The sequence below is a fragment of the Camelus bactrianus genome, chromosome 3 (assembly GCF_048773025.1).
Source record: "Camelus bactrianus isolate YW-2024 breed Bactrian camel chromosome 3, ASM4877302v1, whole genome shotgun sequence".
Lineage (NCBI taxonomy): Eukaryota > Metazoa > Chordata > Mammalia > Artiodactyla > Camelidae > Camelus > Camelus bactrianus.
This window is the reverse complement of record NC_133541.1, coordinates 57,234,619-57,248,213: the sequence shown is the minus strand read 5'-3', so window position 1 is coordinate 57,248,213 and position 13,595 is coordinate 57,234,619. Positions and strand designations below refer to the sequence as shown.

The 13,595-nt window shown below is 33.8% G+C and overlaps 1 protein-coding gene across 3 annotated transcripts in view; it reads right to left on the bottom strand.

Moving 5' to 3' along the window:
- The window catches only part of XRCC4 (X-ray repair cross complementing 4), a 291,123-nt gene that overhangs the window by 141,839 nt on the left and 135,689 nt on the right, over positions 1–13,595 (bottom strand). For all 3 annotated transcript variants that reach the window (XM_074360327.1, XM_074360326.1, XM_074360325.1), the window contains exon 7: positions 8,182–8,329. In XM_074360327.1, the coding sequence (XP_074216428.1) occupies positions 8,199–8,329 (131 nt within the window). In that variant the 3' untranslated portion in view covers positions 8,182–8,198. The remainder of the gene's footprint in view (positions 1–8,181; positions 8,330–13,595) is intronic.

Below are 13,595 nucleotides of genomic sequence, written 5' to 3'. Positions count from 1 at the left end.
CGTTGGCACATAAGGGATTGTCGGGGCTACGGTACACAGCAATTTCTAAACTTAGTTTAATGTGGAAGCCTTTGTATGGTGCCTATGAAGATCTGCATGTAATTTCACAGAATGAAGTCTGTAAATGATACCACAAAGAATAGATTCTGAACTCAGTATCATTTAACTTCAAGAAACATCTGAGCTCTCTTCCTCCCACCTATCCTAATCTCAGAGCTAGAGGCATTTTGTTACTACCTATATATTTAGCAGCAATTCTGACCACAGAAACTAATGCTTTTTCTAGCTAAGGGTCATTTAAAGAGGAGCTCAAAATTAAGTTAGAGTTGCTTTGGGTTTGTGATAACCCTTGTTCCTGCTCTAATAAGAACTTCACACCCCGGTTTTGGTACCTAGGGCTGTATGGTACAGCCCTGTGTCTGGCTCCCTGTCTTGGTCCCAGGCATAATCCTGATTGGTTATAACTTTGGTTTGGCTCTCTTCTTCGCCATCTCTCCTGGGATCTGGAGCCCTGATTCTGAAACAAAGGTTTCATTTATAGGTCCCTTGTTCAGATACTAGTTTCAATACTTTTCAATACTTACCTTTATTAGTGAAAAGTAGTTTGCTTTTGAGAAAGAGAAATGAAGAACAGAACAGCTATAAAAAGGTAAAGTAGAATTTCCAGGTGGGGAGAAACAAGTGGAAACATTTGAATATGTGACAAGCATTAAAGTATTAATTAAATCATTTAAATTGAGCATTTTGTTAATTGGTTGACATCATTAACTGGTTGCTAATTTTAATAAGAGTGGGACAGTGACTCAATTTTGACAAATAAATAAATAATGATTGGATTAACCATTTTGTTAAAATAATCCAACTGGTCTAAACCTAGCCACAGTGACTTCATGTCATACCAACAAAATGGTATTAATAGACTTCGATTATATTAGCTTTTTTAGGATGTGGAAAGAATTAATAAGAGCTCTTAAATTAAAAAAAAATTGAAATGAAAATGCTGCCTTGGTTTCTTTGTCACACGATGAAGTATTAAAAATTTAAGCCATGTGCCTAATAAAGCCCAAATATAGTGCTATTTAATCTGGATACACATTGTGCCATTGTATATTTATAGAAAGTAATTTTACAATGTTCTTGCTTACCCTCAGGATTTAACCTGATGATATTAATAAAGTGTACATGTATGAAAGTAATTTCACAGTTTCTGTCATCTTTGTCAGCTGGTTCATTTTGTTTAATATAAGGAATTAAAAGGACATACCAAACAACTCTGCAAATCATAATGTTAAGTGATGTAAGATAGTAAATAGCAAGGAATGTACAGCATATGGTTATGTTGAGTAATAGCTCTTAATGTTGATGCTGGTTGACAGAACAGGATGAGAGTTCCCCAAGCATAATCATATTGTGTGGATTAGTCACACTAAATTTTTTAATGAGTATTTATCAATATATACCAGATTCAAGGATTTCAGAGTCTTACTAAAAAAAGCAAGAAATCATCAAAGATCTAAAAATATTTCTGAAAAGAACATTTTTATTTACCAAAAAGAGGCAAAATGTCAGTATACTTCTGCACCTCAGGACTGCTAACACATGCCAATTTAAGCTATTATTCCTGTGAGCACTCTACATATGTTTAAGTGTGTTTTCAATTTTCTTGTTTCCTGTGTTGCAAAAGAATGAAAGTTTTATTATTGGGAATCCAAAACTGTACATTAAGCAGTTTGAAAGCAGAGTTAGAAATGAAAAAGAAACTAAGTACAATAGCTTTAGATAATTTTAAATGATTATATCTAAGAAGACACAACATGGCTAAAATATTAGAAACTTCTAGTCAATCTAATATTTTGATAACCCTTAGGAAGAGTTAAAAAAAATATCAAAAGGGAAGAAAAACAGAAGGAAAGTTCTCTGTGATGTGAGAAATAGAAATGCTATCATACACATGAGAAAAGGCTGCATTTTTAACGGGGACCACACAGCCTGGCTGGGACTGGCCTCTGAGCAGCCCTCAGCCTCCTGGTACTCCCCCGCTTCCTGGCTCCCTCCACTCCCATCACACTCACACAGTCACCTAGGCGCATGCTCACAGGCTGCTTCCTCTGCCTACATCTCTGCCCTCTACTCCACTATTGCACTCCTCGTATCTATGTAATCATGAGTAATGCTTGTCTTCTACGTGGTAGACTAAACTTTATGCATCAGGGACTGTTTCTAGTTTGCTCAACACGTAAACACCTGTTAAAAGAACGATACATGAATGAATGACTGGGGAAAAGTCACAGTCAGGATTATTTTGTTCTCAATAAACAACAGTATCTACTACGTATTACCTTAGACAATGTGGAATCATGTGGTAGTCATACAATGAATGCAAATTCTATTGAGAGACTATTGCAGGAGATACAGAGGAAGTACCACTGAAGGACTGACAAAAACATTTGAAATCCAGCATATGCTTAGAATTGAAAACAAATACGAAGTCAGGCTTCCCACCTAAATTTAATGGGACATAATGGTTAATATGCCATGGTAATGTGACTATAAACTCAAAACTTTATGTGCAATCTTTTCACCACTAAGAGAAATATATAAAAACCATACAATACATTATTCTAGGTTAGTCTTTTCTAGTTAAACATGGCTAAGGACGCAGGGAAAATGAATATGATAGAATATCTTTGCTTACATACAAAATTCTTTACGTATTCAGAATTTTGAAAACGCTTGATAATGGTCATCTGCGAGTGCCTTCTATTCAATGTCCTTAGACCATACACTTAAGGAGATAACTATCCAAATATTTCATGTACTTTTACCAGGCAGTATAGGTTTATAAGCAAGTAGTACCTTCTTTAGTAAACTGGAAGGAAACACCATGTAGTTAAACAGCTTCATACCCAGTAATAATTGGTTAATGTGAATGAATAGTTTAATTTGATAAGATAATAACAGTAATAACAAAGTAATAATAATTAAACTGGTTTTGTGGCTATATTTGGCAAGTTGAAATAACTTATTCTCACAAAGACAGTCTCTTATTCTCTTTTATGAACAAGGGTGAATATGTCATTCATTAATCCACCGAAAAACTATCTACAATCATTCACTAGCTATATGACCTTGAATAAGTTATGTAAACTTTGTGTACCTTTATACAGCATATCATTTTTACATTATTTAACAGAATTAGGTCAGTATTTCCAAAGTAAGTAGTTTGCACTTAAGGTGGTATCATTATTTCCTAGAGACTTAGAAAATTACATTTGTCTAGAGTTATAAACTATTTTTAAGACATTAGAGCTAACACAGTTTTTTAGAACTTCCAAAAAACATACTGGAATAGTTAATTATAAACACTGTGACTATGACAAATGCACTTTTTAGCTTCCTTTTTTTTGTTAATATTTTCTTAATTTTCTTACATGGCTAAAGAATAATTGTTTTCATATAAAGATGGAATTTTACTTCATAAAGCAGATTGCCAAATAACATCTGACAATCTGTTGAGAAAGTGTCTGTATTATAGCTTTTACACTTATTTACAGAATCTAAATCATGTGCTAAATTTTGCTGTATGAAAGATACCCAGTGGTTCACGATCATGTTGTTATCTACCCATTAAATGGTGTCTTAGAGCCCAGACACTCCGGGAAGGCACCTTTGCTTTGCCTGGTTCTTTACATCTGTCTGAGGGAAAACTTGTTGTCTTTCTACTGCAGATGAACATAGGAAGGAGCTACGAAAGGGTCAGAATAAAGAAACTGGACTAACTTGGGTCATCACTATGTGGTCTCACTATTTTGTTTAATCTTAATGCCTGGAATTTTAGGCATACTTATTATCAAAAGCAAATATATGGGGCTTGACTTCACTTTTCCACCTTTAATATGACATAAAACACCTTAACAATATCTTACAGAATATGGTAAACATTTCCATAGCTTTCAGACACATTTTCTGGTGAAAACTATTTATTACTTTAATTGGTTAAAATAACTTTATTTTCTTTTATATTTGATATGCATAGTTTGTCTAGAAACTTTGAAAGTTTGTTTGTTTATTTATTTATTTATTTATTTATTTATTTATTTATTTATTTAATTGATTTACTTCTTTCAGCTGAAAAATAACGTAACTTTTATCATGTGCAGCTAAATTACAATTACTATTTGATAACGCCATCTTGTTAACTCAGAAGGAACTACATTATTATACTTTTTCCCATGAACACAAATTAAACGTGATGTACAAAGAACACATTCTGACCTCTAATATTGGCATGCTACTGGGATGGGACTGGAGATTCCACCAATGAGCTCCAAACATACCTCTCTAACATGTATCAAAAGTGGACTTCAGATTCAAATAAATACCCTGAAACTATTCCCACTTACCACACATTTTTTAATTAACATAATTCCAAAGATTCCAATTAAGAACCTTAAGGCTAGTGTTCCCTCATTTCATTCTTGCAATCACAAAATTATTTGTGTACATCTCTGTTTCTCAATAGATTATAAGCCCCTTGAGGCAATGGATCAAGCACAGGCTTTGAAATAAAACACTGGCTGTGCCGCTCTGAAAAAATAACTATAAACTTGGTTGTTTTTCATCTGTAAGAAGGGAAATTGAATATCTACCTTGTAGAGTTTGTGTCAGATTTAAATGAAAGATCACATATAAAACATTTATCATAATTCTTACTTATCTTTGTATCGCCCTCTTCTCCTACACCTTATCACTATACCAGTGACATAGTATCAAAATAAATGAGTAAATTTAAAATTTTCCATGATTTTGTTTTATAGATTAGTATTACTATAGATTGGTGTATGTATAGATTAGTATAGATCAGTATTAAGTCTTTTAAAGAGTATAAAATAATCCATGATATTTAGAAACATCCTAAAAATTTTACCTTCTGAAATGCTTATAAAAACCTAAATTTAAAAGATGCATACTTTTCTCACCAGAAAACATACAGCCATATTTTATCTGCTTAATGAATTTTAACTGACAATAACTAATAAGTGTGCAATTTATTACTAAATTATATCCATGTTTTGAAAGTGGCGAATAGTTAAAAGTGTAATAGAATTTTAGATATTGGGAGAGATTTTACAGATAATCTAGTTCACTCCTTTCATTTTTTACAGAAGAGAAAATTAAATCTCAGAAAGGTAAATGGCTTGCACAAAGTCCGATAGACGAAACAGAAAAACTGAACCATAAATATCTAAGATCATCACTTTCCCCCTTCATTTTTTTCCTGAGATACGCAGCTGGAGAAGCCAAGAGAAGTGAAACAAAGAAAAATTATGGAAGATGCCCACTGAGAATGTCTGAAGAAACTAGAGGTCACAGAATTTGTTCAAAATTAGCCAAGGGAACTCTCAAGTTTAGGGTTAGGGGCCATTATCTTTTTTCACCCCTAAATGGCAAACTAACCACATCTGCATTTGTTTGGGAGGCTACAGCTAAGTGTATCAACCTAACTGCTGTACGTGTTGTTGATGAGAAGTTATCAGAGAAAAAAGGTGATTAGAAAGGCAGGAAATAGGTAGTAGTTTAAATTGAAAACATAAAATAAGTATTAATTGTTCATATTTGATCATTACTCGTCATCAACTTCTAAGGCCTTTTTCTAAGTTTTCTTTACAGTTAAGGGCTTGTTTTTGTCTTGTAAAAGCTTTGTAAATTTTTTTTAATGAAAAGAACTGGGAAAGTAGAACTAGTACTTGGAATTTTATGAGCCATAAAATTTCAGTAGGCTATATTTAAAGTGGAAAAAAATCTCAAAAGTATACAAAATAAAATATGAACAAAACATAGAATTCATCTTTTTGTTTTATTTGGGCAAAGGAAGAGAAATTGTAAAGTGGGTATCAACCATTCAGCATCTGACTGATAAACACTTAACCAAATTTTCGTTATTCTCTAAAATGCTTCCTGATATCTAACATATGCTTTTCATTTCTACTTAGAAACAGATGAGCCTAAGTCCACAATGATATAATTACCATACAATTCAAGAACAGTGAAATTGTTTATGTCAACTTTTGAAATAGTGAAAATATACGAAATAAATATTGACATGATCATCCGAACATGGAGAAGAAAAGGAGCACAATATGACCTGCATATGTGCTAGTAGAAACAAACACATTGCCTTTATTAAAGAGCCTAAATAAAATATTTTATCTTGATTTGGATCAAAACTTCTTTCATCTCTGTACCATGGATTTAAGAAACCTATTTAAGCAATATAGCATGTTCAGAAAATGCTAGCAACCTCAAACCCTTATATTTACTTCACACATAGAATGAAAAGACCTAAGATGAGCTTTCCAACTTAAAACCAACAAATTCCATCCCTTCCTCCAGACCCTGGACCAAAAATTCCCTGAGGACAAGAGTTATGTCTATTTTCTATTCTCCTGAATCTTGAACATCCAATATTAAACCTGGCACATAACTGATACTCATTACTCATCTGCTTACAGATTGACTGAATACAGTTTTCTGAATATTTCAAGCTTCTTATAATTTTATTTTTTCTCATATTAATCTATAGAAATAGTTTTGGTACTCTAATGTTTGCAAATTGGAAATATTTTTGGTTCAATATTTGAAAGAAATAATACAATACCTTGAACTCTATGAAGCCAGAGGGTTATGAGCTAAGGAATAAATTCAAGTGATAAACATAAACTAGTAAGAGTTTAGCACACACTGGATTTGCACATGTATGTATTGTCTGAAGACGTAAGGGACACAGTGTAATATACGGGCAGCATTTTCAAGTATAAGTACATAAGGCCAATTGTGGAGAGGATAAAAGCCCAATGATAAATAGACAAAAACAATTCCACTATTAACTGTTCAATGCTTATTATTACACAAGAAACTCGAAAACTCCCTCTTGTCACACTGTTAGTTTCGGAAGGCATGAGTTGTGCCTATCTTGGCATTCTCATTGTCTTCAAAAGAATCTTAAAACTTTTTGCTTTCAGGACCCCTTTACGCTTTTGGAAGTTCTTGATGATATCAAAAGCTTTTGTTCATGTGGGCTATATTTGCCATATTCAAAATTAAAACTGAGAACATTTTAATACATACATAAATGAACTTAAAAAGAGTAATAAATCCCATATATAATAACATGAATAGCATATTCTTTATAGAAATCCTTATATCTCCCAAACTAAAAATCTTATGAGGGCAGTGTTTTTTGCACATCTGTTTGATGGCAGGCTTGAATGAAAACAGATTCTCATTAGCTTCTGCATTCAAACAGATATGACAAGTTATTTTTATTGAAACATGTAAAGAAATTCTAGCTTCACACAGTTATGGAACTGAAGAAGCAATGACCTTGTGGATCACCACAAAGAGCCTTGGGAACCCCCAGCATCCTAATTCCACACTTTGAAAACCAGTGGTGTGTAATATCATCTGTCACAAGGCTATAGTTCAATTACCATTTACTAAACTAATGAAAAGTTTAGAGAAAAAGAAATACTTATGATGTATGTCTATTAAATATAAATATAAATATAAATATAAATATGTATCCAAAAGTACAAATGATTTGTACATTCATTTCGGACTCAATTGATAATGCTCTTTATAAATGCAGATTGTTTTGCTGTACTGAAATGTTAATTATCCCAACTTTTTTCAACTCACTACAACTAAATTGGGATGTAGACTGAAGGGTAATTTGAACCAAAAAATGAAAACCAGTGAAAATAGAGTATATAACTCCAAAATTTAATAGAAACAAATCGATGACTAGAAAGAGACATTTTACTTGAAAAAATACCAAGCATAACCAAACCAAGTGGCTAAGTTGAGTGCTATCAGTCTCTTTAAGGCAGTAAATTAGATTGAAATATTTTACTGAACACAAGCTGGATTTTGATATTTTTAGTTTTCTATATGTCATTTCTAATTAATCCCTAAAATATAAAAAAAAATTGTGCTCATATTTTTAGCACTTCTGCTTTAAATATTAATAGGAATTAACCAACTACCAGAGAAAATATATGGATTTAAACATTTTATGATAAATAGCCTTAAGTAAACTCAGAAATAAAAATATAATTTTAAGATTATGTATTAGATTTTTTAATGCCATCTTACTATTTGGCAAAGAATAAAATGACTTACTTTTCCTTTTCTTGAAGCTAATGCTCCTGAGAAGCCATTTTAGGTTCTGTCCCACAATTTTTTTGCATCCGCTGCCTCCTCTTTCTACTTGGCACAATATCAGTGACATCCGGACTTGAAATAATAGAGTCATCTCTTCTTAAAGTAGCTAAAATAAAATGACATAAAAATGTGACCCAGGAAAATTATGCATATAATTTTTGAGTATAGTATCAACTTGTTGCTTTAGCACTGATATAAAGTGACATCATTTAAAAAAGAGCAAAACTATTTTTTAAATTTATTCAGACTTGGTGAAGTGAGCCAGTTAGATAGTATGTAATACTTTAATACCAATATAAATCCTAAAGTATATTGTACACGTGGAACAACTTGATCAAAATGGTCTTTGCCTATCTGGAGCAACAATCTTCTCAAATGTAGAGACAGAAGTGAAGCAGAGGCATCTCTAAAAGGTGTTTGGTGGGGAGGAAACTGCTATAAAAATAACGAAACAAACTGATACTAAACCAGTAATTGTTAGCAGAAATGGGGAGTTCTGCTAGTGATCCAGAGATAATTTTCACAAACTTTCAGCCAACTGTGGGGAATAAGGACAAGAAAAATCTAAGAAAATACAAACAGATGTCTCTAACATGGCTAAACCATTAAATTACCACCAAAACGTCTGATACACATGAAACAGAAGCAACAACAGAAACATGCTTGATTTATATTTCTTTATTCTCTAGAAACATCTTAGTTGCAAAGAGTTTTAGGGGAGTTCAGAATATTCGTTCTATCATCCAATACACAATATATTCTGCTATGACATGTCTCTATAAAAGAAAAGAACTCCTTTGCTATTGGTAAATCATGAACAATGTCAATATAATTTGGACTCTGGATACCTTTTTGGTTCTTACGATTTTTTTTCAGCATGTTAATATTTTAAAGTGATCAGAGGCAAGCTTTCATCTCAATTAGAGAGAAAGCCTTAGCTACATATAAAGGCCTTAAAAAAGTGGAGATGAGTGGCTAAAAATCCTCAACAAGTCCATTCCTTTAGCACAAATAGGGTAGTTCCAGTGGCGTGAAGAACCCTATACTTTTGAAAAGATGAGCTCTCTGCTGAAGCTGCAATATACTGAAGAAGCTGCAACATAGCTGAAGGTGCTGTGAAGACATTTCTCCCTATATCTTGAACCAGATGTTTAATTCTGATGAAAATTCTGGAATCAAATGTGTTTAATAACTCCCATCTCCATCTGAGAGGAACCGTGATGACACAAAGGGTTAGCTGTCTGTGATGCGTGGTGCGTATGTTGTTAGAGATTTAACGGAGTTAACATTTTTTTTTTTTAGGACTGTAACTAGAGAACTAACAATAACAATGTAAAGCTACAGAGATTTTAAGTGGTCTGCCCAAACCTCAACTCTTTTCCCATAAGCTCTATTAATCTGAGCGTGCTATTTTGCAGAATGAGTGGTTTTTCAGGCACACACATGCCGCATTCTAGAAGAAAAGTCTGTATTTTGAGTTCTCATTCTGTGTAGTCCAGGCTTCTCTGAGTGACCTGGCATCATTAAGGCACTATTGACCACTCTCTTGAAATGCTTCTTTTGATTTGTTCTCCCTTAAAATAACTATTATTTTTGAGAAAGCATACACTGGACCCTTTGCTATGGGTTTATAAATATTATCTTATTAACCTTTAACTTTGTGTAGTACTTACTATTAATAACTTCATTTTGTTTACGAGAAGACCCGGGCTTTAGAGAGGTAAAGTAACTTACCCAAATCACACAGCTTTTGCTGTTATATTTTATCATTATGACAATTAAAAATATTTCTGCCTGGTGGGTAAATTATTTCTTGATAAAACATTAACTGAATGTCCATCAAAGCATATTTTACTTTCCAAAGCTGTTTAAGTTATTAAGACACTTCTGTTCCACTAGATTTCTTGTACATTATTTTGTTAACCCTAAAAATGTATTAGGAGTACAGAAAGGTAAATTAAAAATGGTGGTTCTCTGAATATATCCCAGCTGAATGATTTCCCTATTTTTATTAAGCTATGAGGTTACTAAAAGTTCTGGTTGCCTGATTTCTTACCCAGTCAGCTCTCACCTAGGGTTTACTGAATCATTTAAGCAATCAACAAAGTACAGTCTTGTCTATGAACAAAACTAGCAAAAATGTCAGAGTTAGAGGATGTTTCACCTGCAGATAGACTTGTAAAATGGAGAAAGCTTGCACCTAATGACATGTCCGATATCTATGAAGGAAGAATGTGAAGTTTAAATTAAAATATAAGGTGAACTTTCAAAACAGAAAGTTAAAGTTCTGCCATTCATTTCAAAACTTCAAATAATGACTTACACATTGGCACCTAATAGGATTTTTAAACTATTTGTTGCAACATCTAGAATTTACTTTAAAATGCAATGTGATTAAATGTGTGTGCTAGTAAGAGTGAGCTCTAACCCATGTGTCACACCTACTCAAGAATCACAGACCAGGAGTCATTTGTTGGGATTCTAAAAATAAAGTCTATATTCTTCAGGGGGCTACCAGACGTACTTTTGTTATTTGCATCTCAATCAATACCTGATGATTTACTAATCAGTATACCGAATGACAAAATGTGTATCTACTGGTGAAAACAAGTCATGAAAACAAGCATGATGAACACAGCACATAAGCCCTCACGAGTGAAATGAAAGACATTTAAGATACACAAATTAGCTAAAATATTTTAGAGATAGACCCCACCATTTTATGAAGAGGCTATAAGAATCCAGTGAGTTCTGTCTACTCTTAAAGATGGTGCCCTGTGCTAAATCTTCAAGTAGTTCTGTGTCTAGTTGTGAACTCTGGATGATTGTGATTGCCTGATGCCAGGAAGAATTGCTAGTCTTGCTGCAGGAATGTTTCTATTTGCCAAAAGTGAACATTTTCTATGAAGGGGTGACTGGGATACCTAAAAGGACACACATCTAGAATTTCTTCAAGCTTATAGAACAGGTTCATGAATTATTTGTACTTACTTGCTGGCAAATATTTACTTGATAATTATATGTATATGTGGGCAAACTTAATCTGATATTTCATTAAGATCATTCCTACACTTTAAACTTCTTGGTGGCTACTATTATGTATATACCACAAATAACTTAAGTTTTGTATAACCAAGTGTTTCAGGTCAGTGAAATCGTTCACTGCACCATTTTTATTCCTTTCTCTTAACAATTAAGGTAAAGCTGTCTGCAACACTGCCATAAGAAAAAGGGGTTACCACAAAGCTTAATTACTGGTTAAACAGAATGTATCTTTTTTGGTTTGTGTTTGCAACAGGAGAAATAGTTTCCCCTTCAGTTTATTACATATATGCAATAGCATATTGGACTGTAATACACTGGATTAATTCATATATTCCTTTAGGATGAAGTTTTGATAAAAAGCATATAGGCTTTTAAAAGGGAAAACATTCTATCCTATCCTATCCTCTTCACCCTGCAAGACCAGAAACCAGGAGAATGAGGCACTACTCCAACATCTGGTACCTACATATTAAATTGCTCATCTCAAGCATTCCTCAAATTTCAGTCCATCCCACATCTATCCTGAACTTGCTGATATTTGGTCCTCTCATTCCATTTGGTCTCAGTGCTGGATACTTTATTTCTGCTCTGACACTGGAGGCCTTGAACAATGATTCTGTGTCTCTAAACAAGCAAAGCTGTACTATATACAAGAGAAGGGATCTGAATTGCACCTACAGGAAGTCAAATATGGGATTTCTAAAATGTCTATATTATTTATAACCTGACATATTTTTAAGGGTGACAAAGTTTTCACTTTCAAGTTTTGCATCTCATTTTTAAAGAAAAGAAATCAATTCATACTACGTTTACTACGTTACACATACTCAATTTAGCTCTGAGGAAGAACTTCAACAGAGTTGGAAAAGAACGGCAAATTTTCAAAGGGTAATGAGCACCTGTGTGGCCTGGCTGGAGGAGGGTTCATGGGAGAAAAAGATGCAGGAAATAAGAATGGATAAGTATGAGCAGCAAGGAAGGAAGAGAAGGAAGAAAGAGATATAGATATGTTAAATCAATTTGCAAGCTTTCAAATCCAGGCAGAAGAGTATGAATTTGATATTGACTGGGGAGTATTTTTTTGAGATTCCACATCCAGAATTCTCAGTTTTTAATACTGTCATCAGTCTCTTTGTCATAACAATATGTCTTTCACCATTTCCAAGAAATTAAAAAAAAAAAAAAAAAAAAAAAAAAAAGGAAAGGTAAGGTCCAGAAAAGCAAAGACAAGAAAAGAACAACAACAACAACAACAACAAAAAAGACAAGAAAAGACAAGACAAAACTATTGCCAATTAACTTACTACAGCTGAAATACTGACTGGCAGGGTTGTGGGATGAATTTCAAGTTCTCATTAGGTTCACTGCATCTAGAAAATGGGGAATCTTTACACAAGCCCTGTTATTGTAAAAAGTGGCTCCACAGAAAGCCACACTTCTTCTCCTCTGACAGAACTAAAGGAGCTTGGCAGCAGTAGCTCCGACCTGAGAGCAGACGAGTGTTGGCGTTCCTGGGTGCTCTCAATGTCGAAATGAAATTATAGTGTTGGTTAAACTACTGGCAAACTTAAGTCTCTGACCATTAAACACTTAAATCTCAATATTTAAAAAATCATTTTGCTGGTTTATAATGCATTTTACTAAGGCTTCATTATTATCTCCCATCTATGGATTTTTTTCCCCTCTTCATATGATACATAGCTTCATATACACAAAGAGTCTATGAAACTCCAGTGGAGATTGCTACCATTCTCTTTCTGGCCCACCTTCAAACACACACACTTACCTCCAGTCTCTGAAACCACCCCTTCCCCCTAAAAAATTAATGTTCTGAGGCATGTTACTTATGGCAACAGCTGCTCAGCTCTTAAATGACTGAATGAAGGAGACTTTGATCTTCAGGTCCCTTGACCATGAAAATATGTGTGCTGTCTGCAATATGCCATATCCAAACTGAAAACTTTCAGTGGTTCCCCGGAGCCTATAAAATAGAGTCCTAACAACCTAGCCCTGCATTCAAATCCCTCTACAGTGTGACCACTACCTGCCTCCCTGACCACACCTGCCACAAATCTACCACAGTATACAAACTATTGCAAGGGCTCCGGGGCTCCTACATCGTCATTTTTTGTCCCTTACTTTCTTTGTCTTGAATGTCCACCAATCAACTGTGTGTTCCCTTCCGCCACAGCCCATTTCAGTCATTTCAATCACCTCTAGTAAGATTTTCATCCACAGCAATCTCTCCTTTCCCTATAGGGCTTACAGTTTGAACCACCCATTTTGCAAATACTATCTTGTATTGTTAACTCTCTTTTTATGTGTAT